General features: G+C 39.7%; 1 protein-coding gene across 1 annotated transcript in view; it reads right to left on the reverse strand.

Moving 5' to 3' along the window:
- The window catches only part of LOC126273173 (dnaJ homolog subfamily C member 13), a 337,754-nt gene that overhangs the window by 291,479 nt on the left and 21,598 nt on the right, over positions 1 to 24,677 (reverse strand). Inside the window, exons 4-6 of the mRNA XM_049976652.1 lie at positions 21,566 to 21,708; positions 18,510 to 18,764; positions 3,661 to 3,787 (exon numbers count right to left, since the gene is read on the reverse strand). Of these exons, the coding sequence (XP_049832609.1) occupies positions 3,661 to 3,787; positions 18,510 to 18,764; positions 21,566 to 21,708 (525 nt within the window). The remainder of the gene's footprint in view (positions 1 to 3,660; positions 3,788 to 18,509; positions 18,765 to 21,565; positions 21,709 to 24,677) is intronic.

Below are 24,677 nucleotides of genomic sequence, written 5' to 3' on the forward strand. Positions count from 1 at the left end.
CCGCTAACATTGGCAACACCTTGTAGGGCTGAGTACATACGGCCGAACAGAAATGATCTCATAACCCGTTGTAATTTGTGAAGCCAATTGCACATTGTCGAGTGTCAGGAATATCGTTTGGGTTGATATGAGGTCCTTATAGACCCTTTTCGTGACCCAATGGAATGCCTTCACTCCCTGATCAGAGAGGAAAGACAGAATCTCCTCATCAGTTATTCTGTCGAGTGACCTGGTATACACCACACCGCACGACGAATTCAAGGTCGGTGGGCCTCCACTCGTACAGGAAATGTGTGTAAGAGAGTGGCTTGAAGTAATTTTTGGGCCTGGAGGGCACACTGTCTCCAACAGCAAGGTACTGTTGCGCAACCGAGTACAAGATTTCACTGGTCCTGCAATCACATCTACACCCTTCTGAATGACAAAAGGGTTGACTGTTGAGAAATTGTGACCATCAGATCTTGTGACAAGAAACTTCAGTGCTGGTGGTAGAATTTTCGAAACAGGAGTTTCATCTAGCTTGTTTTTTGGCAGAAGACAGGGAAGAAGAAGAAGAGAAATCCATTGCAGATGAATCCCCCACGATTGCCAGCATCTCTGATGGTGCGCTTCTCCCTTGTGGGGGCCCTCTCAGAGGGCACTCCTGCCTTAGGTGATTGTCCACACCTCAGGTCACATCTCCCGAGAAACAGATGGAGGGACCAACTGGCACGTTTGGAAGATAACAGCTCAGGCAATCACCCCTCTGTGGGCCTGGCCTTTGCCAGAGGTTACGTGCGTGCCTTACTTGTCTACTCAGAGCAAAGAATTGAGCACTACCCCGTCACCGCATACGCATGTGAACGCGTGGGTCGGCCTTCAGACATGCTCAGGGAGGGAAGAAGAGAGGAAAGAGAAAGAGGGATAGAAGAAAGAATCTCAAACACCGAAGTAGAGAATAAGACACAGAAAAGAAGACAAGGAGAATAGTGCAAGGAGAATGAGGCAGAAATAGAAGTAAGGGCATGAAAGCAAGGAGAAGAGTGAACGTAGGGAAAGACTAATAGAGGAATGAAGTGTGAGGTTGGAGAAAAACAAAGGAAACAGGATCCTGGAGTTTTCAAACGTCCGTCTCCGGACAAAGGCTTGATACATTACTCCCAAGAAGAAGGAGTGTGAAGGGGAGGTGGGGGGGGGGGGGGGATTGGGGATGAGGAGGGATGGGGGAGGGGGTGGGGCAGCCCGGAAAGGAAGGAGAACTGCACTAGCTCGGGGCCCTGTGCTCCCGCGCATGTACCACAAAAGAGTTGTGGACCCCCTGGGGGGACGTCGATTCTGAAGATTATTGGGTCATCGCGAGAAAATCCCCATGATTTCTATTGTCTCGGACGGCATGCTCCTTCCAACTGGGGACCCTCCACAAGGGGGTGCACCCATCTTACGTGATTGTTCATACCCACACCTCCTTAACATCTGACAGAGGGACCAATCAGCATTTTGGGAAGGTAGCAGCTCAGGCAATCACTCCTCCCTGGGTCTGACCTGTACCAGGGGGTGCGTACGAACCCTACCTGTCGACCCTACCTGTCGACCCGGGTCTGGGAATTACGCATTACCCAGTCACCTATTAAGCATCAGACGCATAAGCCAGCCTTAAGGAGTGCACAGGGAGGAAGAAGAAGAAGAAGAAGAAGAAGAGCCTCTAATTCTGAAGCACAGAAAGGATAGGAGAAGGTGCACAAAGGAAGGAAAATTGAACTGAAAACAGTGGTGAGACTGTTCGTATGTCAGCTACGGAAGATACAGAACATTCCTAAGAACATACCAAACATGTTCCCTAAGGGAGGTGAAAAGAGTAGCTAGAGTACAGATATGTAGCATGAAAGGAAAAAAAATCTGCAAAGGCTGGGGCCCCATGGTAGCCAAGCACAAACCCACCAAAGACTGGCAAGCCCTCTGGGGATAGGATGGGTACTGATGGATAGTAGTGCCCCAAGGGGAGAGAAGGGTGTGTGTGTGTGTGTGTGTGTGTGTGTGTGTGTGTGTGTGTGTGTGTGTGTGTGTGTGTGTGTGATTGGGGGGGGGGGGGGGGGGGCCTTGCGCAGCATGAATTGCACTGTATCACTAACTTGTGAAGGGAGTGGATGCCTGAGGCACGACAGGTGGTTTTGCAGTACCAGCTTTGTGAGGGATTGTGACTGGCAGAATCTGGTAAGGTGAAGGTCATTGTGAAAGAAGGAGAAGAAGTACTGAAGGAGAGTACAAGCACATCAAGATCGTGTTTGTTAAAGTTAGAGGGCTAAATTCAACCATGCCGACAGTTGCACATATAACTACTGAAAAGGCTAATGTCCCTTTACACAAACCAGAAGTTAGTATGGCCTCTCCACAGATAACCTACCAATGTAATTGCACCTATCATGAAGTTATCTGAATAGCTGAGTCACACATGGCATTACATCTTGGATGTGTCCAGGATCCATATAGGGCCATAAGGCAAAGCACCACTGAAGTTGGTTTACAGTACCTTCCTGTATTTTGGATTTGCAGTTGTGGCTTATATTCTGGGCCTGCTTGATTTCTTGGCCACACAATCTTCCACTTTTCTCTCAAGTGTTTTTGGAAAACTTGTATTTACTTCACCTTTGTCCAAATGACACAATCAACATTGCAATTATACCTATGATTAATAGCATACTGTACATGGGTGAGTTAAAAACAAATATTTACCAAAAACTTCATACAATGAGTGAAATGAAGATAAAGAAAAGTTTTGTCAAGTTTGACACCAGATCAAGAACAGTTTATTCTTCCATACAAATTTGATATTACCTTGTTGTCAGTAAGTTGTAGAACACACTATGGGACACATGTATTACCACAAGTCTGAGAATCACGTGTGTAGTTTCTTTGCACTAAGACACACTAGCCCATGCAATAAACAACTCACTTAACACTGTTCACATCCCAAAGCCGGCCTGAGTGGCCGAGCGGTTCGAGGGGCTTCAGTCCGGAACCGCGCAACTGCTATGGTCACAGGTTCGAATCCTGCCTCCTGCATGGATGTGTGTGATGTCCTTAGGTTAGTTAGTTTTAAGTAGTTCTAAGTTCTAGCGGACTGATAACTTCACGGACTGATAACTTCAGAAGTTAAGTCCCATAGTGCTCAGAGCCATTTTTCACATCCCAAGCCTATGTTGTTATGTCAACAAGGAAGCAAGCTCAAGACAATGACACGAACCCATATTCTAGTATTATCTAACACATAATTAAACAGTCTCAGTCTAAATCACATCCTAGGGACAGTGACATCTGAATTACATTGTGCAACAACCATATTGACAGATTGCCCTTTTTGCAGGGGCTCAATGAAAAGCAGCTAACTTCATTTTAAAGAATGTGAAACTCAGTTTCCTTGTGCTTCTCTATGTAGAAAGACAATGCGACTGCCCTACAGGAAGTCACGAAAAGAAGTCATTTCAGTATTTCATAGGAAATATCAGATGCAAATGAAAAAACAAAGTACATTTGTGTGCACAACGTTTTTCTCATCTTGTAAACCTTCAAATTATTCAAACAACAACACACATACAGGGTTTTACAATTTTGTGGCAAATTTATTTTAATTAATGCCAAAATTAATACATTTATGATAATACAAATACAAATGAGTTTAAGTACCTCTTCCTCAGCTGGCATACTCAGTGGTCCAAATCTCTTTCCTCTTGGCGTTGGAGTCATCTTTACGTGTACATCCCTGTTTCCTGATGCTCTTACACCATCCAGCAGTGAGGCCAATAGTGAATCCCTTGAAAGTACAGCGATGAGATCAAGATAATGTTTTTAATGTTTTCAAAAGGGGTATCAGGAAGCATAAATTAAATTATTCTCTCTCTCTCTCTCTCTCTCTCTCTCACACACACACTCACACACACACACACACACACACACACACACAGTGTGTTTTGGCATATATTTACAAGTGTGTTCTGACAGCCCTCATTTGACAGAGCAATCCACTGGTAGTGTGACATTGTGTTCAGTTGTTCAGTGAACCACTGAAAAACATGGAAAACATGGTGATTCTGCAAAATAAAAATGTATATATTTAAACAATCATTCTTCGCTTCATTCTTGTATTAAATCAATTGAAATGCTGTTTCAAAGTATTTTTTGCATGTGAAAAACATTTAAGTCATTCAGACAGCAAGCATGTATGTCGAAGTGTTACCCAGGCACTGCCCAGTTTCAATCTCTCTTCTCAACCTCTGGGAGTAAGCCTTTGTGTGTTCCTTCAGCAGGGAAGGGCGAATGAAAATGTCACTAGTCTGGAAGTTGTTTGACAAGACGTAAAAAAAGTGACAAAAATTGTTTGTTTCATAAGCAACTCGCCTTACTTATCGACACAGGCTCCTTTGACGGATATACAATTGGTCCACCAACCCTCCAGCTTTCTCATCTCATTGGAAAAATAGACTCTGTCAAACTACTCACTGACTGCAGCTTATTACTTCTTGATTTGATGAACATTTCTTCCCAGCAAGCCAAAAAGTTAAGGAAGATGAAGTCACTTGGGCTAAGTCTTGTGAATAGGGTGAATAAGGAACCAATTCAAAGCCCAATTCACGCACTTTCATCATCATTATCAGCGATGTTGTAATGCAATTTACCTGTGCTAATATGCCTCAGGTATCTGTGCCCCATCGAATCAGGCTGAAAGGTGGTCATCTAAAGTAGGCTGTTTCTAATCATGTGGTCCACATGCAAGTTTGCAGTCCAGCCACTTTAATTGCACTTTGATACTGAAAACATTTAGTTTATTGCCAACTCTTGTCTCATCTATCAATTTATGCAAAGATAAAGGGTTAGCCTCATATTACATTCGGCTTATGTCCTTTAATATAATAGTTCAAGTGCAGCAACTTAACATATGTACTGATTCATAATAATGAATATGTGGCAAGTGAACCACGAACCAAGTGAACCACGAACCAAGTGTATCATTAACACATTCCTTAATTACACTGTCTTTCCATGTGGAAAGTAATATCAAAATGATCACACTGTGCACAGTAAGTATAATTTGAAACCAACACAGCTCGCAGTTTGACCCAATGGTCACAGAGAGCATTACTGAATAATAACATAGCTTGTGAAATAATTACAATTTCACATCCTTCATAAATTAACAGTAACTGAATCACTAATTAAACTCCCAGACAAGAAATTCAGATAAGTGACAATCCATTTGCTGTCATAGCTGATACTAAAGCATCTGCAGTACATTGTCCTATTTAGGTGGACACAGATCTTACTCGTGTTGTAATCCACCACAAACTGACTAAGATGGCTTCCAGTAGCCTCTTATTTATAAGTTACCAATAATTAAAACATAAGTTAGATACTTTTTTGCTTTATTCTCATACATAAAAATTAAAGGTTTAAATTCTGATTAACTGAATACTGGAGAGAGATTCATTTTAACTGTGACTTTTAGGTACAATAATAATTTTGATTGAAGTACACTGTCTAGATTTCCCAACATTTGGGATTCTGTCTCATTCCTCCGGAATGAAGTGAGTGTAAAATTTGCTAACAGTTTCAACATTAGCTGCTATTTACCTATAGTTCTCTCTTCTTCATGAGGAAGTTAATAACTGGGCACATGTCTACAAATGAACAATGCCATCTAAATTTAAAATTACTGGTATTTGCAACAGATAATAAAGTTAAGCTGGCTAAGTCTTGAGTTAGTATCCAAGATTTTTGGCACTGTGCACATAATAATGTCTAAGATATAGTCTAATAATAATAATAAATTATTATTATTATTATTATTATTATTATTATTATTATTATTGTAACAATATTATGAAAAGGAATGTTGCTACTCACTATATAGCGGAGATGGGTCGCAGAGGCACAACAAAAGGACCGTCACAAAGGCCTTTGATTGTGTATGTCGTGGAATTCTTTTAGATAAGCTAAATCATTATGGTTTGAGGGGGGCAGTGCACGAATGGTTTAATTCATACTTAACTGGAAGAACGCAAAAAGTTGGAATAAGTGATTCATGTAATGCTAAAACAACAGCTGATTCCTTAAACTGGGGGGGGGGGGGGGGGGGGGGGGCTATCAGGTACGGAGTCCCACAGGGTTCGGTCTTGGGTCCTTTACTGTTCTTGATATACATTAATGCCTTACCATTCCACATTGATGAAGATGCAAAGTTAGTTCTTTTTGCTGATGATACAAGTATAGTAATAACATCCAAAAACCAAGAACTAAGTGATGTAATTGTAAATGATGTTTTTCACAAAATTATTAAGTGGTTCTCAGCAAACGGACTCTCTTTAAACACAGTATATACAGTTCCGTACAGTAAATGGCACAACTCCAGTAATAAATATAGACTTTGAACAGAAGTCTGTAGCTAAGGTAGAATTTTCAACATTTTTAGGTGTGTCCATTGATGAGAGGTTAAACTGGAAGCAACACATTTATGGTCTGCTGAAACGTCTGAGTTCAGCTACGTATGCTATTAGGGTTATTACAAATTTTGGTGGTAATAATCTCAGTAAATTAGCTTACTATGCCTACTTTCATTCACTGCTTTCATATGGCATCATATTCTGGGGTAATTCATCGTTGAGTAGAAAAGTATTCATTGCTAAAAAACTTGTAATCAGAATAATTGCTGGAGCCCACCCACGGTCATCCTGCAGACATCTATTTAAGGATCTAGGGATCCTCACAGTATATATATATATATATATATATTCACTTATGAAATTTATTGTTAATAATCTAACCCAGTTCAAAAGCAATAGCAGTGTGCATAGCTATAACACCAGGAGAAAGGATGATCTTCACTATACAGGCTTAAATCTGACTTTGGCACAGAAAGGGGTAAATTATGCTGCCACAGAAGTCTTTGGTCACCTACCAAACAGCATCAAAAGCCTGACAGATAGTCAACCAACATTTAAAAATAAATTAAAAGAATTTCTAGATGACATCTCCTTTTACTCATTGGGTGAATTTTTAGATATAAATTAAGGGAGGGGAAAAAACTAACTTAAACATTACTGTCATGAAATATTTTGTGTAATGTAATATCGTGTACAGACATCTTTCATTAACCTTACACGTTCCACGTCATTACGAAGTGTCGTATTCATGATCTATGGAAAAAGTATTAATCTAATCTAATCTAATCTAATCTAACAAAGCTATTGGCCAGTAAGGTCTTTGTCAAACATAGATGACAAAAACAAACACACACAACACACACAACACACACAACACACACAACACACACAACACACACAACACACACAACACACACAACACACACAACACACACAACACACACAACACACACAACACACACAACACACACAACACACACAACACACACAACACACACCACTTGGACACAGGACTACAGTCTCAGGCAACTGAGGCCACACTGCGAGTACCAGCACCAGCGCATGATTGGAGTGGCGACAGGGTGGGGGTAAGTAGCAGGCCGGAGTGGGTTAGTAGGGTAGGGCTGGCGGACAGTGAAGTGCTGCAGGTTAGACAGAGGGCAGGCAAGAAGTTGGGAGGGAGGGATGGGGGAGGGGGTGGAGGAGGTAGCAGAAAAGGAGAGAAGTAGAATGACTGGGTGCGATGGTGGAATGAGGGCAGTGTAGTGCTGGAATGGGAACAGGGAAGAGTCTGGATTAGTGGGGACAAATGACTAAGATTGAGACCAGGAGGGTTACAGAAATGTAGGATGTATTGCAGCAGAAGTTCTCAACTGCGAAATTCAGAAAAGCTGGTGTTGGTGTGAAGGGTCCATATGGCGCAGGCTGTGATGCACTCGCAGAACTGAAGGATGCCATGTTTGGCAGCATGCACAGCAACAGGATGGTTTTCAATTGTTTCTTGGCCACAGACTGTCGGTGGCCATTCATGCGGGCAGACAGCTTGTTGGCTGTCATGCCCACATAGAATGCAGCACAGTGGTTGCAGCTTAGTTTGTAGATCACATGACTGGTTTCACAAGTAGCCGTACCTTTGATGGGATAGGTGATGTTTGTGACCACACTGGAGTAGGTGGTGGTGGGATGATGTGTGAGACTTGTCAACATGCTAACTAACCTTACATCCAAAGAAAGAACCACACTCCACAATCTAAAAACTGATCCCGACCACATAATCCTACCTGCGGACAAAGGCTCCACCGCTGTTTTGAACTGCAAGGATTACCTGGCAGAAAGACTTCAACTGTCAGATACTTCCATCTACAAATCTTGCCGCGGTGACCAAATTCCAGAAATCCAGCAGGATCTCCAGTCCCTCCACAAATCCTTAGGCCCAGCCCAGAACCTCTCTCCAGAGTCCATCTCTCTGCTCACCCCTACCACTCCCCGCATTCCTAACTTCTACATGCTTCCTAAAGTCCATAAACCCAACCACCCAGGACACCCTATTGTGGCCAATTACTGTGCCCCCATTGAGAGAATCTCTGCTCTCATACACCAACACCTTCAACGTATTACCCAGAACCTACCCTCCTATATAAAACATACCAACCATTTCCTACACCGGCTCTCCATAGTTCCAGTCCCTTTAAAACACGGTGCCCTGCTCATCACTACTGATGTCACCTCCCTTTACACTAACATACCTAATGCCCATGGTCTTACTGCTACTGAACACACTATCCCAATACCCAATGGATTCCAAACCAACAACCTCCTTCCTAGTTGCCAAGACTGACTATATCCTCACCCACAATTACTTCTCCTTTGAAGGCATTATCTACAAACAAATCCAGGGTACAGCTACAGGCACCCACATGGCACCATCCTATGCCAACCTATTAATGGGCCATCTAGAGGAATCCTTCCTAGACACCTAGGACCCTAAACCCCTCACATGGTTCAAACTCATTGATAACATCTTTGCAATCTGGTTTGAGGGTGAGGACACCCTGTCCACATTCCTCCAGAACCTCAACAACTTCTTTCCTATTTGCTTCACCTGGTCCCTCTCAACCCAACAAGCCACTTTCCTAGATGTTTAACTCCACCTCAAAGATGGATACATCAGTAACACCACCCACATCGAACCTGTTAACCACCAGCAATACCTCCACTTCAGCAGCTGCCACTCATTCCATATCCAGAAGTCGCATCCATACAGCCTAACCACCTTTGGTCATAACATCTGCAATGACAAGCGGTCCCTCTTGAAATATACCAAGGGTAAAGCCTTTACAGACTATTATCCTCCCAACCTTGTACAAAACAAATCTCTCATGCCTTATCTTTCCAGTCTCCCACCACCTCCTCAAAGTCCCTCCGTCCAGCCACAGAGGAACATTCCCGTCATAACTCAGAACCAACCAGGACTCTGTGCGCACGTGCGCGCACCGGAATGCGGGTGCGGGTGTGCGTGTGCACATGCGCACGTGATCTACTTTGGCAAAGGCCTCACTGGCCAAAAGTGTTATTTGTGACGGTCATTTTTTCTTGTTGTGCCTAGAGTATCATCATCATCATCATCATCATCATCATCATCATCATCATCATCATCATTTAGGGGCAAGAAAAACATAATAGCTGGATGGAATCCACTTACTTTGTTACAATGTGTGGGATGGTGCATTATCCTGATAAGAAGAGCACTTTTTTTGTGTGTGTCAACCTTTGTTTTTTCAGCCAACGGAAGTTTTACACAACTTAACACTGAAGCATAACAGGGTCCAGTTGGACAGGAGAGGGGGGAAGAGAAATGGGGGGGGGGGGGGGGGGGCACAGTGGCTATCACCTTATAAGCTGACAAAAGGGTCTTTGCCTTTCACAGTGCACTTTCACTAACCTTTGTCCCTTGCTTTGACTGCTGTTTTGATTCTGGTGTATCATGATGGTTCCATGTTTCATCAACAGTCACATACCAGCACTAACAAATCTTTAAGACTGCATTTAAAGATTGCCAGACACTGTACTGAAATGCTGAGCCAAATGTGCTTTGGTCAACTGTGCACAATTGTGGCACCCATATTGCACACAGCTCCTTCATAGCCATTCTTCCATGCAGGATACTACACACTTACACAGTTGAAATGTCTACAGTCTGAGCAATCTCTCAAATTTTTATTCGGTGGTCTTGCATTACCATTTTATGGATTTTATCAATCGTTTCTTTTGTGATGACCTTAACTGGATGGTCAGAGTGCGCTTCGTCTTTGGTGCTTGTCCGACCAGGTTTGAATTCATTAATCAAAAAGTAAATGGTCTTCAATGACTGGGCAGAGTCCATGCAATGTGCTTCATCCAGTACCATTTAGATTGGTGCTGCAGTCCAACTCTCCAAATGAAAATGTTTAATAGCAGCACGAAACTCTTTTTTCCATTTTCAGTCCGTCAACACAATGACCAATTCCGATAGCTATCAACAATGAACTGTACATTGTAAAATTCTTCATGTAATATTTAGAAGAATGCAGAACAAAAAAGTTCCCTTCTTTCATGGAAATTCTGATGGAAATACATAAACGGATCCAAATTGCAAGGCTGCAGCCCACAACTGAAGCAGTTAGCACGCGTGTCGTCACTGTAATGGATTGCTTAATAGTGTATACAGTTAGTTATTGTACTTCAGTGTTCATATTCATTTGTTCTTGGAATTTGTTTTCAAAGAAGAAGGGACAGTGTTCAACAGTCTCTGCTTTAAGCTTAGAAGATAAGTGTGAAATACAGAAGTTGTGTAGGTCGATGCCTCAGCTTGAATTAAAACAAGCACAAACAAGCTGACGTAAGGCTTTTGTGTGTGTGTGTGTGTGTGTGTGTGTAAAAGAAAGAACTGGATTTGAGGATGCATTTCTGAAAATGAACTATTTTGTTTACCATACTTGCTGTTTGCTATTTGCTAAGGGCATGCACTGGCATGTCTGGTCTAAGCCATCTAACACAGAAGCATGAGGAATCTATTGCACATGAGAATGCTTATTTAGATTTCTTAGTCATTGAAAAAACAAAATTTAGGCAACAGCTAAGCTCAGTTTTCAGATAGAATACAGAAAGACATGACGACAACATAAGGAAAATTGCTATTTTCTTTCCAAAATACCAGACTGTATTAAAAATTGAATTAGAAACAGTCTACAAATTGAAAATATTTTATCAAGACCATTTATATTCTCCAGGAGAAATGTTCTCAAAAATTACTGACTGCATTAAGCTCTGCAGTCCTGCAGGACAGAAGTAGAGGCTAGAGAGGTTACAGGATAATAGGATATGTCGCAAGGACAGTTCCCACTTGCCCAATACGAAAGAAGGTAACATTGGTAAGAAGGGTCCAGATGACACAAGCTGTGAAGCAGTCACTAAAGTAAATAGCATTGCGCTGGGCAGTATGATCAGCAACTGAGTGATCTACCTGTCTCTTGGTCACGGTTTGTCGATGGTCACTCAAGCAGAAAGACAGCGTGTTGGTTGTCATGCACATGTAGAATGATGCATAGTGGTTGCAGCTTGGTACAGAATGGGTGACAGCTATTGGATGTATTGCTGGTGTTTGATAAGTTTGATATGGACAGAGGTACAGATGTAACCATCTCTAATGTGGAGATAAACATTGAGGAGGACCAGGTGAAGCTAAGGGGGGAGAAACTGTTGAGATTCTCGAGGAATGTGGATAGGGTGACCTCACCCTCTATCCAGAAAGAAAAGGTATTATCAATTATCAATGACTCTCAAATAGGGGTGGCAGGGGGGGGGGGGGGGCATTATGGCTGGTTAGGAAGAATTTCTACAGTTAAGTGGTGGTCAAACTCATCCCTACTGCCCACTAGTGAGGGTTCAAGCAATCGTGGTGAGTAGGTGGTAGGAGTTTTAAAGACATTTTCATTAGATTCTCATATAATTCTGATATAATGTATTTGGTAAGTAATTATTATTACATGCTTTAACTTACTGTAACTCTGTTTTATAAATTTTATAAAGTTAAGTTACTTCCCTACTTCATAAATCGCTGTTACAGTGGAACTGTAATTTTATTACTAACAGACACACGGCATTGTGTACTAGGTAAAAATGGTTGCTTTAGATGGCCCATGAATAGGATGGTGCCATGTGGGTCCCCATTGGCGTACCCTAGAGGGTGTAGAGGGGGAAAGAGAGATACATCATGGGGCAGGTCTATGGATTTGTGGAGGAGCTGCATTTGGTGCCTGTAGCAAGTTTTGTAGACGAGTCCTTCCACAGGGTAATCCCTGCGGTTCGAAACCACAGTGGTGGAGCCCTCATCGGCACGTAGGATTATGAAGCTGGGATCAGTTTTTGAGTGGCTGATTGCAGTTATTTCTGCAGATGTAAGGAACAATTCCCTGTTGTAGGAGTTGGGGAATGATAGTGAGGCAAAAATTGAGGTTAAGAAGTTCTGGAACATTTATTGGGGAGGATTTGGGGACAGTGGGCATGCATCACCATTGGCTGGAGGAGTGAACTGAGTCCATCACCGTTCAACGTTGCTTTGGGTTAGATTTTATTGCTAGGGTTGGCAGCGAACGAGCTCTTCCAGTGTAGGGACTGCGAGAAGGAGAGGTCTTTAACAAGTCCAGCATGATTGAATTTGAGTGTGAGGCAAATGGTATGGCCTTTGGTAAAGACTGATGCATCTATGGGACTAAGGCTTTTGGCTCAAAGGTTCATGACTGTGTTTTGGGTCTGTTGAGTTTCGGGATTCTGTATGGTGTGTGCAGTAGATTTGTGGGGTGGGGTTTATCAGCTGTGAGGAGATGTGGGGGAGGTTTGGAGGCTGCTGGAGGGGCGGTGGCTGGATGTAGCCCAAGGCAGGAGTAGGAGGTGAACAAGTTGTAGAGTGTTTTTGAGGTGGTGGTGTGCATTCTGCTATAGTTCCTGCATGGCGAGAGTTTCAGTGTGAGAGACAAGCTACAGGAGTTTGGAATTACAGAGCAGGAGAATTTTATGGATGAAGAGGAGACACTGCAAGAAGGTTTGACCTAATTTACATGGTTCTGCAGGACTATGGACTGACAGAGTTTTAACAGATAGAAGTCATTGTGGAAGGAGGGGCTGCAACCGGAGATAGGTAATTTGATGGTAAGGTCACTTGGGGGGATTCCATGAACCCGGCAATAATGCAGGAAAAGAGTGTGGGACTGCTGTCCAACACAAAGTGCTTCATTTCAATGACTGCTTCACAGCCTGTGTCATCTAGGTGCTTTCTACCACCAACAGCTTTTCTGAACTGCACAAGTGGGAACTCTCCCAGCAATATATGCTATGTTCCTGTAAATCCTCTGGCCCTGACCTTCATAGTATCTGGCTTTCTCTCGCCTATTCCCTCCCATGCTTCCACTCCAGCAATGCACAGCCTCCTATTCCACCAATGCACCCACAAGTCTCTCTTCCCTTCCCCATCTACTACTGTCCTCTTCTACTCACCCCTCCTGCAAACCACCCTATCCTGTCCCCACAATGTCCCTACATGCTCCCACAAGCAGCACTTTACCATCTCCCCCCGACCCATAAGCCGCTATCCCTCCCCCTCCCTGATACAGCCTTCTCCTTACCCCGACCACGCACATTGCTTCTCCCATCAGGTGCAGTTGCTCGCAGTCTAGCCAATATGACCACTGTGAATCAAGTATGTGGACTATGCCTGAAACTGCAACAGCCAAAATCTTCCTTGTGGTTAAAAGTGTAAAATGATATCCCACATGGATATCTTATACAAAAAATTAAGAATGTGCACCATTGATCCTAACATGAAGCAACAGCATCAGTTGAAAATGAAATTTGTAAAATGAGAGACAACTTTGATACATCATAATCAAGCAAGAAGAAAATGTAGCAAAACTAAGATGCAAGGAATGAGTTGTGATCAGAGAGTAAAAGGAATTTTTGCTTTCTAGAAGAATCTTTATTTATTCAACATCATCAACTTTGTCCCCTTCAAAGTAAGCCCCATCAAATATAATATGCTTGTGCCAGTACTTTTTCTAATCTCAGAAGAACTTCTGGAATTTATTTTTCATTAAGGTTGTCTCACCTCCCCTCTCACTGCATTATTTATGGCCAGTCCGTGTCTTAATTATATAGTTAAGTCTCATTTACCAGATATGCACATACTGCAACTTCTAATTATATGACAATAAACACAGTGCAATATAACCTAACCAACCAACAACGGTCTCATTCAGGTGAACAATATGTGTGGCACTTGTATATTAAAATTCATTAGCAATATAGCAATATGTTGCACTTTTATATTAAAATTAATTAGCAATCATTGTTAATTAGCCTACTTCACTGTGTCATCTTATTCACAACAACACATCATAGTACCATTATGTTAGTACAGTTCAGATTGACGTGGGTTACACACAATGAATCTAGATACTGACTGTCTTTCATATTGAAGTTAATCTTCACATGGTATTAACAGCTCTAATTCACAGTACAGTTTCATATTAAGTTAAGCACATTATAGCACAAGTACATCATGACTGTTTTGACTGACACGGGTTCCACATTCAGAATCTCAAAAGAGATAAAATGGCTTCAGGCCTAGTGTTTACATTGCTTTACAAAAGTGGGTACTAAAGTATCACATTGTTAAATACATAATTCAATAATTTGCAATTAGAATTTTACACCTTAAATTAACTGAATAACGCAGAAAAATTTGTTCTGGTCTGAACTTTATGTTACAATAAGGGTGTAGACTGAAATAAGCCTTCTTGATGACAAAACTGAAAAACAGCTAAATAAACAATATCGTAAATTAAAGTATTAATTAATGAGAAACTAATTAAGTGTTGATGATGCTACCACGTTTTGGAAATTAGCTACATAAAAACACATTAATGATTTCTATGGGTTATTTTCCTAACTTTATCAGTAATATAATAACAACATCTGTTTATATGTTGATGGTGTGACTGGAATAGAAAAAAAAAATACTCTCAGTTAATTGGACTGACCCTTAGCGAAACTAGTTACTTGAAATGGTTCAAATTAATTAGGAAAATATTCTGACTATGTAATTTAGTCTAGTTAGACCTTGTCTAATACTCAGAATTTCAGAATTACAAGATTATCTTATGGCACATCTCTCACTAACATTAATTATAATTAAGAAAGCAAAAAATTTTTGTTTAAGGAGGCACATAACAATATATGGGAATGGATCCCAGATTGCTTTGCTACAAGGTTTCAGCTCCTCCTGTGATTCTGTTTTTACCTCGTCAGTGGTCACAAAATGATGTCCTTTCACATTTCTCTTCAGCCTTGGGAATAAGGGTCACATCCAGCTGAGGCAACATAACCATTTCATTTTTTTCCAAGAAATAATGATCAAGTCATGATGTGTAGGTAGGAACATTTTCATGAAGCAATTTCCAGAAGTAGTTTTGCCACTATTCTGATCATTTTCTTGTGCTTCACGCAAACGGTGCATAACTTCCAGATAGTATTCCTTATCAACTGAATGGCCAAAAAGCAGGCACTCAAGATAGACTATCCCATTGTAATATAAGAAAACAGTGAGAAGACCTTCATACATGACTGAACTTCATTTTGACATCATACCCATATACCCATTCCACCACATGTTGTAATCTCCTATAGAAGTTCTGGATCATTGTTGACTTCATTCAACAATTCCTGAGATATGTCTATGTGACAACATTTTTGGTAAAAATTCAACACTTTCAGGATGAACTTCACTGATAGAAAGGTCATATGCGAAACATCCAAAAAATTAATTGATATGAGCCAAAGGATATGCCAATATCAGCAACCTCTCCGATGGTGACCTGGTGATTTTCCAGAACCATTTCCTTTACTTCTTCCACACTGTCATCAACAATTTATGTACAAGGGCATCAAACCTATAACCTTTTCATCTGTCAACAAACTAAATATTCAGAACAGCTGAGAACACAAACCTACCTTAGGAACGTGTACTAACAAGATAAAAAAAATTTGAAATCTGATATATAGAGACTGCCATATTAAAAAAGTACAATTACTTTTTGATCACATCTTTTATGAAACAAGGGATGTAGCAGCAAAGGAAGTGACAAAATAATTCAGTAAAACAAAGGTTTGAATTCTCCCATGAAAAAATTCATTCTTGTGTTGTGCAGTCCTATCCATTTTAAAATAAAACCAGAACTACTAAATCATTTATTCACAAAATTATTTTCAAGAAATGAAAACTGAGATAGGTCTTCTGAAGTTTTTGGTAGAAAATAACCTGTAATAACTTCTTGGCAACATTATTAAATTGTTGAAATTAGTAGCTACTATCCTAATGACAATGTGTGAAGCAGAGAAGTGTTTCTCCACTTTGTCACACATCAATACATTTCTTGTAAATACCATGAAAGAGGAGAGGCTGTCTCCTCTTGCTATGTTATCTATTGCAAAGGAAATGATGATCAGGTTTTCATATTTCAATGAAAGGTCATACGCAGGTTCACCACAAAAGGGAGAGGAGGATGGACTTCCTCTATAAATATACCTCTATAGGAGAGTCAATCCCATCAACATTGTCAGGCTCATTTTAAAATAATTTCAGTTACAGAAACATATTGAATAATTTAGAAAAATTAAATTACTTGTAAAGATAAATTGCAAAATTTAGTAAAAGTATTGAACCCTCAGTCATCTGAGGCACCTGCTCTCACTGGAGCAGTCCCAAATTAGTCTAGTGCGATATTCATTCTATCGATATGTATTAACAGGGACAGTAAAACATGAAAAATTAGCAGGACTAAGCAGTGACTGAGCAGCACTGCTGCATGGCGGTAGCAGTCAGTGTGAGCCACAGCAACAGGCGAGTCGCTGCTGGAGCACTTTTTAGTCTTTGTGATGTACTGTCCGTGTTAACACATTCTGATGTAACCAATACCCTATTAAAACTAGCACCATTTATCAAATTGGCATGCAATATTCCACTTTTGTTTTTAATGGGCTCAACACTTTCTGTTGACACCAGGCATCACATGAAAGGCACGAGGAGTAGTACCTGTTTGGGCCGACTCCAGCAACACATTGCAGACACAAAATTGCCTAAACAGCAGAGAAAATGTGTGTGTGATTCTTAAGAGAGACATTTATTTTAGAACACACTACACCACATCAATATGTTCCTCCCTTGGGCATTTCAAGATGACTCTTTACATACAATGGGGTACATAAATTACTGGGCAATGCCTTCCTTTTAACCTTATTTATCAGACAACTTTTAGCTACCCTGTATGTACTACGAACCCTTTTGAAGAGGCATGATGAGATGCACTGGAACCAAGTATGCTCAAAATGATCATTTAAATCCTAATATATATACTCAGCAAGTTACTGTATGGTGCATGGCAGAGGATACGCTATGGCTTTAACATGAAATTTACAGTGGTGGCAGCAGAATCTTTTTGTAGTCAGCGTCATATGCTGTTTCTCTGAACTTCCTCAATAGTGTTTACATAAGGAACAGACTTTCTTGCAAGGATTTCTATCTGAATTCCTGAACCATCTCCGTAACACTCAAGTATACTAAACAAGATTTACATATAGAATAAACATGTCCACATGGAATAAGAGTATCTTTCCGCACAGCTCTTCAAATCACTTTCTTGGGAATGTTTCATGAATACAGTAATTATGGGCAAATATGTAAAATGATTGGCAATAGTGCTAAATAGCTTCCTACCTTTGGACTGCATTTTAAGTTATCTTTTGATTCAGAGATCTTACAAACAATTTTCAGCTACTATTTGTAGACCTGTACTGAACTTTGATGATACTGTTCCACCGAGTTAATACTCTAACACAGAACAGTACTCCTTGTGATACAAGAGCAACTGAGCAATAGCTCATACCTGTAGCTCACTTCTTTTGTGAATTGTGTGTTTAATGAACACTTGGCTGAGTATCTGCTTGGCTTCTATAGTGCTAGTTAGAGACAGAAAATAAATGCAACCAAAGAAGTGCCACTATCGATTGTCTACAAAAATATACAAATTTATAATCCGCATGACAACTCTAAATGTGGATCACAACTAACAATCTAATCATCAAGATAACATTAAACCTCAATCTTGCTTCTTTAATGGCAAAAATATGAAGAAAAAATCTAGAAGAGGTCAATGCTGCTGCACCACCACCACCACCACCACCACCACCACCACCACCACCACATAATATCTGCACCATTGAACACATTGAACAATAAACAGGAATTGACAAAGCTTTAAACTCTAATGTCATAATATCTTACTATAAAAAATATTTTGTGATATTTATGAGTCTGGAAATCCTGGTTGTGATATTAGAAGGATTAAAAAATGTTTCATCATGGTAGTTACACTTTTCACAACTATTTGCTGAAACAAACAACAGGTAGTTGACGAGAAAAAAATATAATATTGCTACTGATGTAACAAGAACTTAATTTCTATTTTAATCCAGTATTATGGCACAATACCCCATGAAGAGAACATTTACCTGTCTGTTGTTGTATAACTTCGGATCTGGCCACCAACATACTCAATACAAAAAAGCTGAGGATTTTCACGGTTCCTGACAAGAGCAAATATATCTGCTAAAGGCCTCAGAGTGCATATGTTGTATGTTTGTGGATCACGTTCTAGAAGACAAGTATCACTCAAACAGAGTGTTCGCTTCTGTGGATCACTGTGTCGAGATGAACCAACTTTATGAACCACAAATTCACTCACAGATGTGATATGCTCATCGCCACTGAAACAAAGGGGAGAGGAAATCATAATGTTATTGCACTTGTGCAAAACACCATATTACTAAGGATATACATAGTGTTTCCATAATTTGCATGCAAAAATGCCTTCTTCCCTATTTCACCAACTGAAAACTACTACTTGAAATAATGCAGTATTGATACTTGTTTCTAAATGCTTGTGCAATTTGTGATCGTCTCATCAAGCTGTCACTAATTTAAAAATTTGAGGGAAAAGGAATCAATACACAATTTCAAATATGCTCAAGTTTCTGACACGCGTGTGCACATTTTCGCGTGTGAATATGTGTTTTCATTTTTTATTATGTGATTATACCAATTTTATTCTATGCATATACTACTACTACTACTACTACTAGTAGTAGTAGTAGTAGTAGTAGTAGTAGTAGTAGTAATTAAGATTAGGGTCACAAGACAATGGTCATCTGCACCATCACAAGGTTAGCCAATATATCATTACAGACAAATGATGATCAACCTAGGGAATGCAATCAAAGGTATTAAAAGAAAGGATAGAAAATAACAAAAATATCAATATATCCTAAACCTATTATTCGATATGTTCAAATTTTGAGACTTAGAAAGTCAGGAAAACAGTGCTCTCTCTCTAAAATTTTAGGAGTAAGATGTAAACAAGAACAGAAATTAATTACGTAGATGAATATTGGGCATTCTACCACTTTCAGTGTATTGAAATTTGCACACCCCAACCACATCATGCCAGTGAGTCTTCATGCTGGAAAAGTACTTGTGTGTTAAAGGACAGTGTGTTAGGTGTTACGGACAGTGCTAGAAGGATCTGTGTAAGAGTTAAGCAGATGTTTTCATCTTACCATTAATCACCTTAGCCTTTGTTCCATCAATAAAACCCTATGAGCAAGTTTATGAGGTTCTGGGTGATTGCCCTCTGTGCCACTGTGTTCATATTACAAGCATTTTTAGCTATATATCATGTAACTCATTATCTAAATTTCTATGTACCTTTCTAATCATCAATATGCCAATTCATTACTCTGCTTATGTGTGGACATGCCAGAATCCCAAATGTATTGAATTGTTTCCAGTCGGGTACATCTGCTAAATATTCTGAATGATACACAGAGAATACAAGTGGATGAGAAATCTCAAACATATGTAAGAAGTTAAATCAGTGTGCTCGACGGAGAGTTAAAAGCAGATCTCTAACTTCCACATGCAGTGCACTACGTAGAATATGTCCCCTTTTCTTTACTTCAGGCCCTTAAGAAGACAGACATCACCAATTCCTTCCTTAGCACATGAAACACGTGTGACTAGTTTTTGTCTTGAATGAGGAACTGTTTGTTTAAGCTTGCCATTTTTTACACAAATAATCATTTTACCCTGTAGTACAATTTAATGTGCAGTGCATGATTAAATATTTTAAGAATTCTCAGAGTATATGAGACTGTCCATTACTATACATTCTAACATAGGGATCTGCAAAGCACTAGCATTTTTAGAACAGCTTTATTCCCTTATTAATCCCTGTGTATTTATCGCACTGGCGCAAGATGTTACTCTCAATGTAATTTAAAATGTTGCAGCTACCAACTGCATTGTCTGTGCATGACGTAAAGACTGACAAAAAGTGGGAAGGCCTCCCCTCATCTGCTCCAGTGCCCTCATGGTTGTATCCTACTCAGCACTACAGATTAATATTTGTTTAACGAGAAAATCTTGAAGTCGAATTCAAAGAATACAGCTGAGTCAATCAATGGAATTTCCCTGTTTAGTGTTTACTAAGCGAGAATTGCAGTACTCTCACACAATTGGCAAACAGAGGCTAAAAACAGTACAGAGACATTTTTGTCCTGAACTGTTTTTAATTGTATCAGTCTTATACCACTTCAATATCAAGGTCATTAACAGTTTCACACGCACTTATGACCAGACATTTAACCCATGTCTAGAATCAATATTCAGTTGTTCAGATCTGTTATGACCTCACTATTCACAGACTCATAGAAACTTACTACAATGGAAGTTAAGGAGTGATATGAAAGGCAGGAGTTTGAGGAGACAACAGAGTGCCCTATGCTTGAAACATTAAGTAGCATCAAGAAAGTTTGTAGAAGTTGGGAATTGGGCAGGTTTCTATAAATGCTGTTGCCACTCTGATCTTCCATTGTTAAAAGGAGTTGATTTTTAATTACCATTGCTGATGTGATTCAGCACGTAGCAGAGGCATGTCAGAGCATTGAGTTGCCTTTTAGTGTTTTGCTGTAAAATGTCAATTTCTTGTCAGAAGATAGGACCAGATACTTCACAATTTGTTGAAAATTGAGTGTGATCCCCTCATCCACTGTTCAGACAGATTTAACCAATGCATGTCTAATTCTGGAAACATCCCCCAGGCTGTGGCTAAGCCATGTCTCCCCATTGTATCCTTTCTTTCAGGAGTGCTAGTTCTGCAGGGTTCGCAGGAGAGCTCCTGTTAAGTTTGGAAGGTAGGAGACGAGGTACTGTCAGAATTTAATCTGTGAGGACAGGTCGTGAGTCGTGCTTGGGTAGCTCAGTTGGTAGAGCACTTGCCCATCAAAGGCAAAGGTTCCGAGTTCGAGTCTCAGTCCGTTACACAGTTTTAATCTGCCAGGAAGTTTCATATCCAGTGCATCACTCCCAAACACTTTGTGCAACATCCGCTAATCAACAAATGCTCATAATGACAACAACTTTAATAAATTATTTGATGCACATCATTTTTATATAGTGGCTTATAAAAAATCACATGTTCCTTAATGTATAGGAGAAAGAAAAAAATTACCTGAATTTTCCAAATCTCTGATTTGTAAACTCAGTCATTGTAATTGGTTCCTTCAGAACTTTTATTGAGATTCCAATACAATGACACGCAGCCTCTATAATCTTTTGCTTTATTTCACCAGAGTTGCCACAAGAGAATAGATGCTACAAAATGGAAAACAATAATTGTAAAAATAAAGCAGAAAGCTGTGTTGATACAATTATGTACAATGAGCACAATGTTTTTTTGGTAATGCAACATTTTAGCAAAACATGTCTAATGAAAGCAAATGCTATCTGCAACAATTTGATACTGACGCAATATCCCTTAATAACACAATTATGTCGTACTACTATGCACCATGAAGGTGACAAAGTGTGTTTATATTCACAACTAAAATGCATGGCACATGACATATCTTATTTAAATGTTCTTCCTATCCCAAAAACAAATACCTCAAAAGAACACAATACATTTGGTATTATCTATATAAAGTGATTCCAAATGCTATTAGGTTTGAACACTTTTATCAAAAAACTTTACTTAGAGTCAAAATTCTGATCTACAACAGGTGGCTTCTCATTCTGGTGTCTGAGTGACTTGCCCTTTCTTTTTAACGTTTACCCAATCCATCCCTCTCTCCTCTCACGAAAGTTCTGAAGCCTATAATATTGTACGTATTTTTGTGGGTGTCTTAGCAGCAGTATTGACATTTCACCTGAAGTTAAGTACTGGCCTGTAATGTAGTCCCTGAATTTTACAAATAATTTCCCATCACTCTACGCACAAAATATATCACACACTTGCCTTCTAATTTGAACATCACAGCAATATTTGCTCAAAAATAATTATATTTCTGTGACATATCTCTTAATAAAACTGTGCAACATTAGTCAACGAAGTCACTGTACATCCAACTCTTCACAGTGGGCCCAGTTTTAATTCGATGCTGCTAATTCGTTTGGGTGTCAAACATCTGTGGAAACAAGAGTAACTGGTAATGTGGCTATCAAATGGTATTAAAATTAAACACAGTTGAAACTTCTGGAAAAAATTGGGACTATGTCAAACAGGTGAATTTTTTTAAATGGAATAGGGGAAGAAAAAGACAGTATATGTTATATGTTAATAGAAGCCACACAAATGAAGTGCTAGTATAGACACAGTTGCTTGATAAATTTTAATAAATTTCATTACAGCAAAAATGTGGCCAAAACTTTTGGGGCGCAGGGGCGGGGGGGGGGGGGGGGGGGGGAGAGAGAGAGAGAGAGAGAGAGAGAGAGAGAGGGGGGGGGGGGGGGGGGGGAGAACTGGCTAACAGCAGAAACATATAGCAAAAACAATATTACTGCTTGTCAACATACTGAATTATCTGCTTATTAACCCAAGGCTGAATAATCAACATTTTCCTAGATAAGACAAGTAATTTAGAAGCATCCCAGTATGAAATCTATATTAATGTAATTATCCTAGAAACAAAAAATACACTCATCATTAATGATCCTGCATCTGCATCACAAGGTAATACATTCTGCTGCTTCAGTACTTATAATTCAGGGTACATCGTCCAAAAAAAAAAAAAAATTCGATTTTACGTTTTACTATTTTAAGAATACCTTTAATAAGATATGTGTCTCAATTATGAGTAAGCAGCTATTCTAGAACTAGCACATTGCTGAACATGATCTGCATGCTCTTGTGACGAAGAAAATTAAGTAAGTAAACAATTACTAAAAGAAAATCATAGCAGGAGGAACCTGCTGCTGCTGCTTCTTACAGTCTAATGAGAGGTTCTAAGGTCATCCAGTCTTCTATTAATCTTCCAGGATGAAATCAATGCACCACATCTGTCTGTGTCTACAGTAAATTTGTGTGCAAGTATAAGACATTTTTCTTAATGTCTGAAACCTGTGTCTGAGGCAGGGCACAGATATCGACCTGGTATTCACATAGTGGGATGTTGGGAACCACCTAAAATTAACATCCAAGCCAGATGCCATACTGGCCTCCCATCATTAATACACCAGGCGGATTCAAACTGGGTCAGCACTCCTCCCTTTCCTGGAAGCATGCACAATTTTCTGGATGGGTCAGGAGTAAACTGATGTTCCTCACATTACTGTCTGAGGAATTGAAGTGTGGAAAGATGTATCAATGAAGTACCAGTACAAAGAAAACGCCCCACAGCATACATCGACAGATTTTAGTTTTGCAGTGAATTGTGGAGTTGGACAAAGATAAAGTTCTTATCTGAAGCAAATATGGTACATTGGAAGAGAGTAAGGAAAAATTGGAAAAGAGAAGGGAAAGATAAAATTATGTACTAAGAAAAGTGACTGATACCATAGAAAGATTGACAAAAAATAGAAACTTATCCCCCAAAGTGCCTCACACATTTCTCTGTGTGATATTGAATACACAATTAGTGATTAAACATGCAAACACTACAAATACGAGGCTTTTGAATAATAATAGTACCACATATGACATTGTAACAATTCTAGGTTCCACAACTAAAATGCTAAACAACTGAACCAATTTCAGTCCTTTATTACTGTAAGAATTAGTATATAGCTTTCTGCTTTACTGATTAACACTACATAAATTACAATTATCAAAGTTTTACTAAAATTATTCCTCCTCCATTTGCAGGCTTTACAAATTAGAGACACCTGCCATCTTCAAGAAAAAGTGCAACATCAGGTTACCTTCCATTAAGAATGAAGGTGCACCCAATGACTGTGATATGACTTTCAAATGATAGAGCACAGCAATCAGTTGTCATTTCTTGCACGTTTTATTCGCAAATTATATATATATTGAAATATTGTGTGTGTGTTTGTGTGTTATTTTATTGTGCCTGTCTACCGACGCTTTCCCACTTGGTAAGTCTTGGAATCTAGGCTAAAGCCTATCCATTATCAATGCACCATTTCATAGTACCAATACTTCTGTCACAGTTCTTTCAAGACTAATTTATTGAAAGAATTGTCACAGAAGTCCAAATAACAGGACACTGACGTACTAGAATATGCATTGCGTTGATACTATGAAACTGTGCACTGATAATGACTAGCCACTATCTGAAATATAAATTTGCCGAATAAACCCTGCAGGAAAAGATGAATGATTG

The sequence above is a fragment of the Schistocerca gregaria genome, chromosome 5 (genome assembly GCF_023897955.1).
Source record: "Schistocerca gregaria isolate iqSchGreg1 chromosome 5, iqSchGreg1.2, whole genome shotgun sequence".
NCBI lineage: Eukaryota > Metazoa > Arthropoda > Insecta > Orthoptera > Acrididae > Schistocerca > Schistocerca gregaria.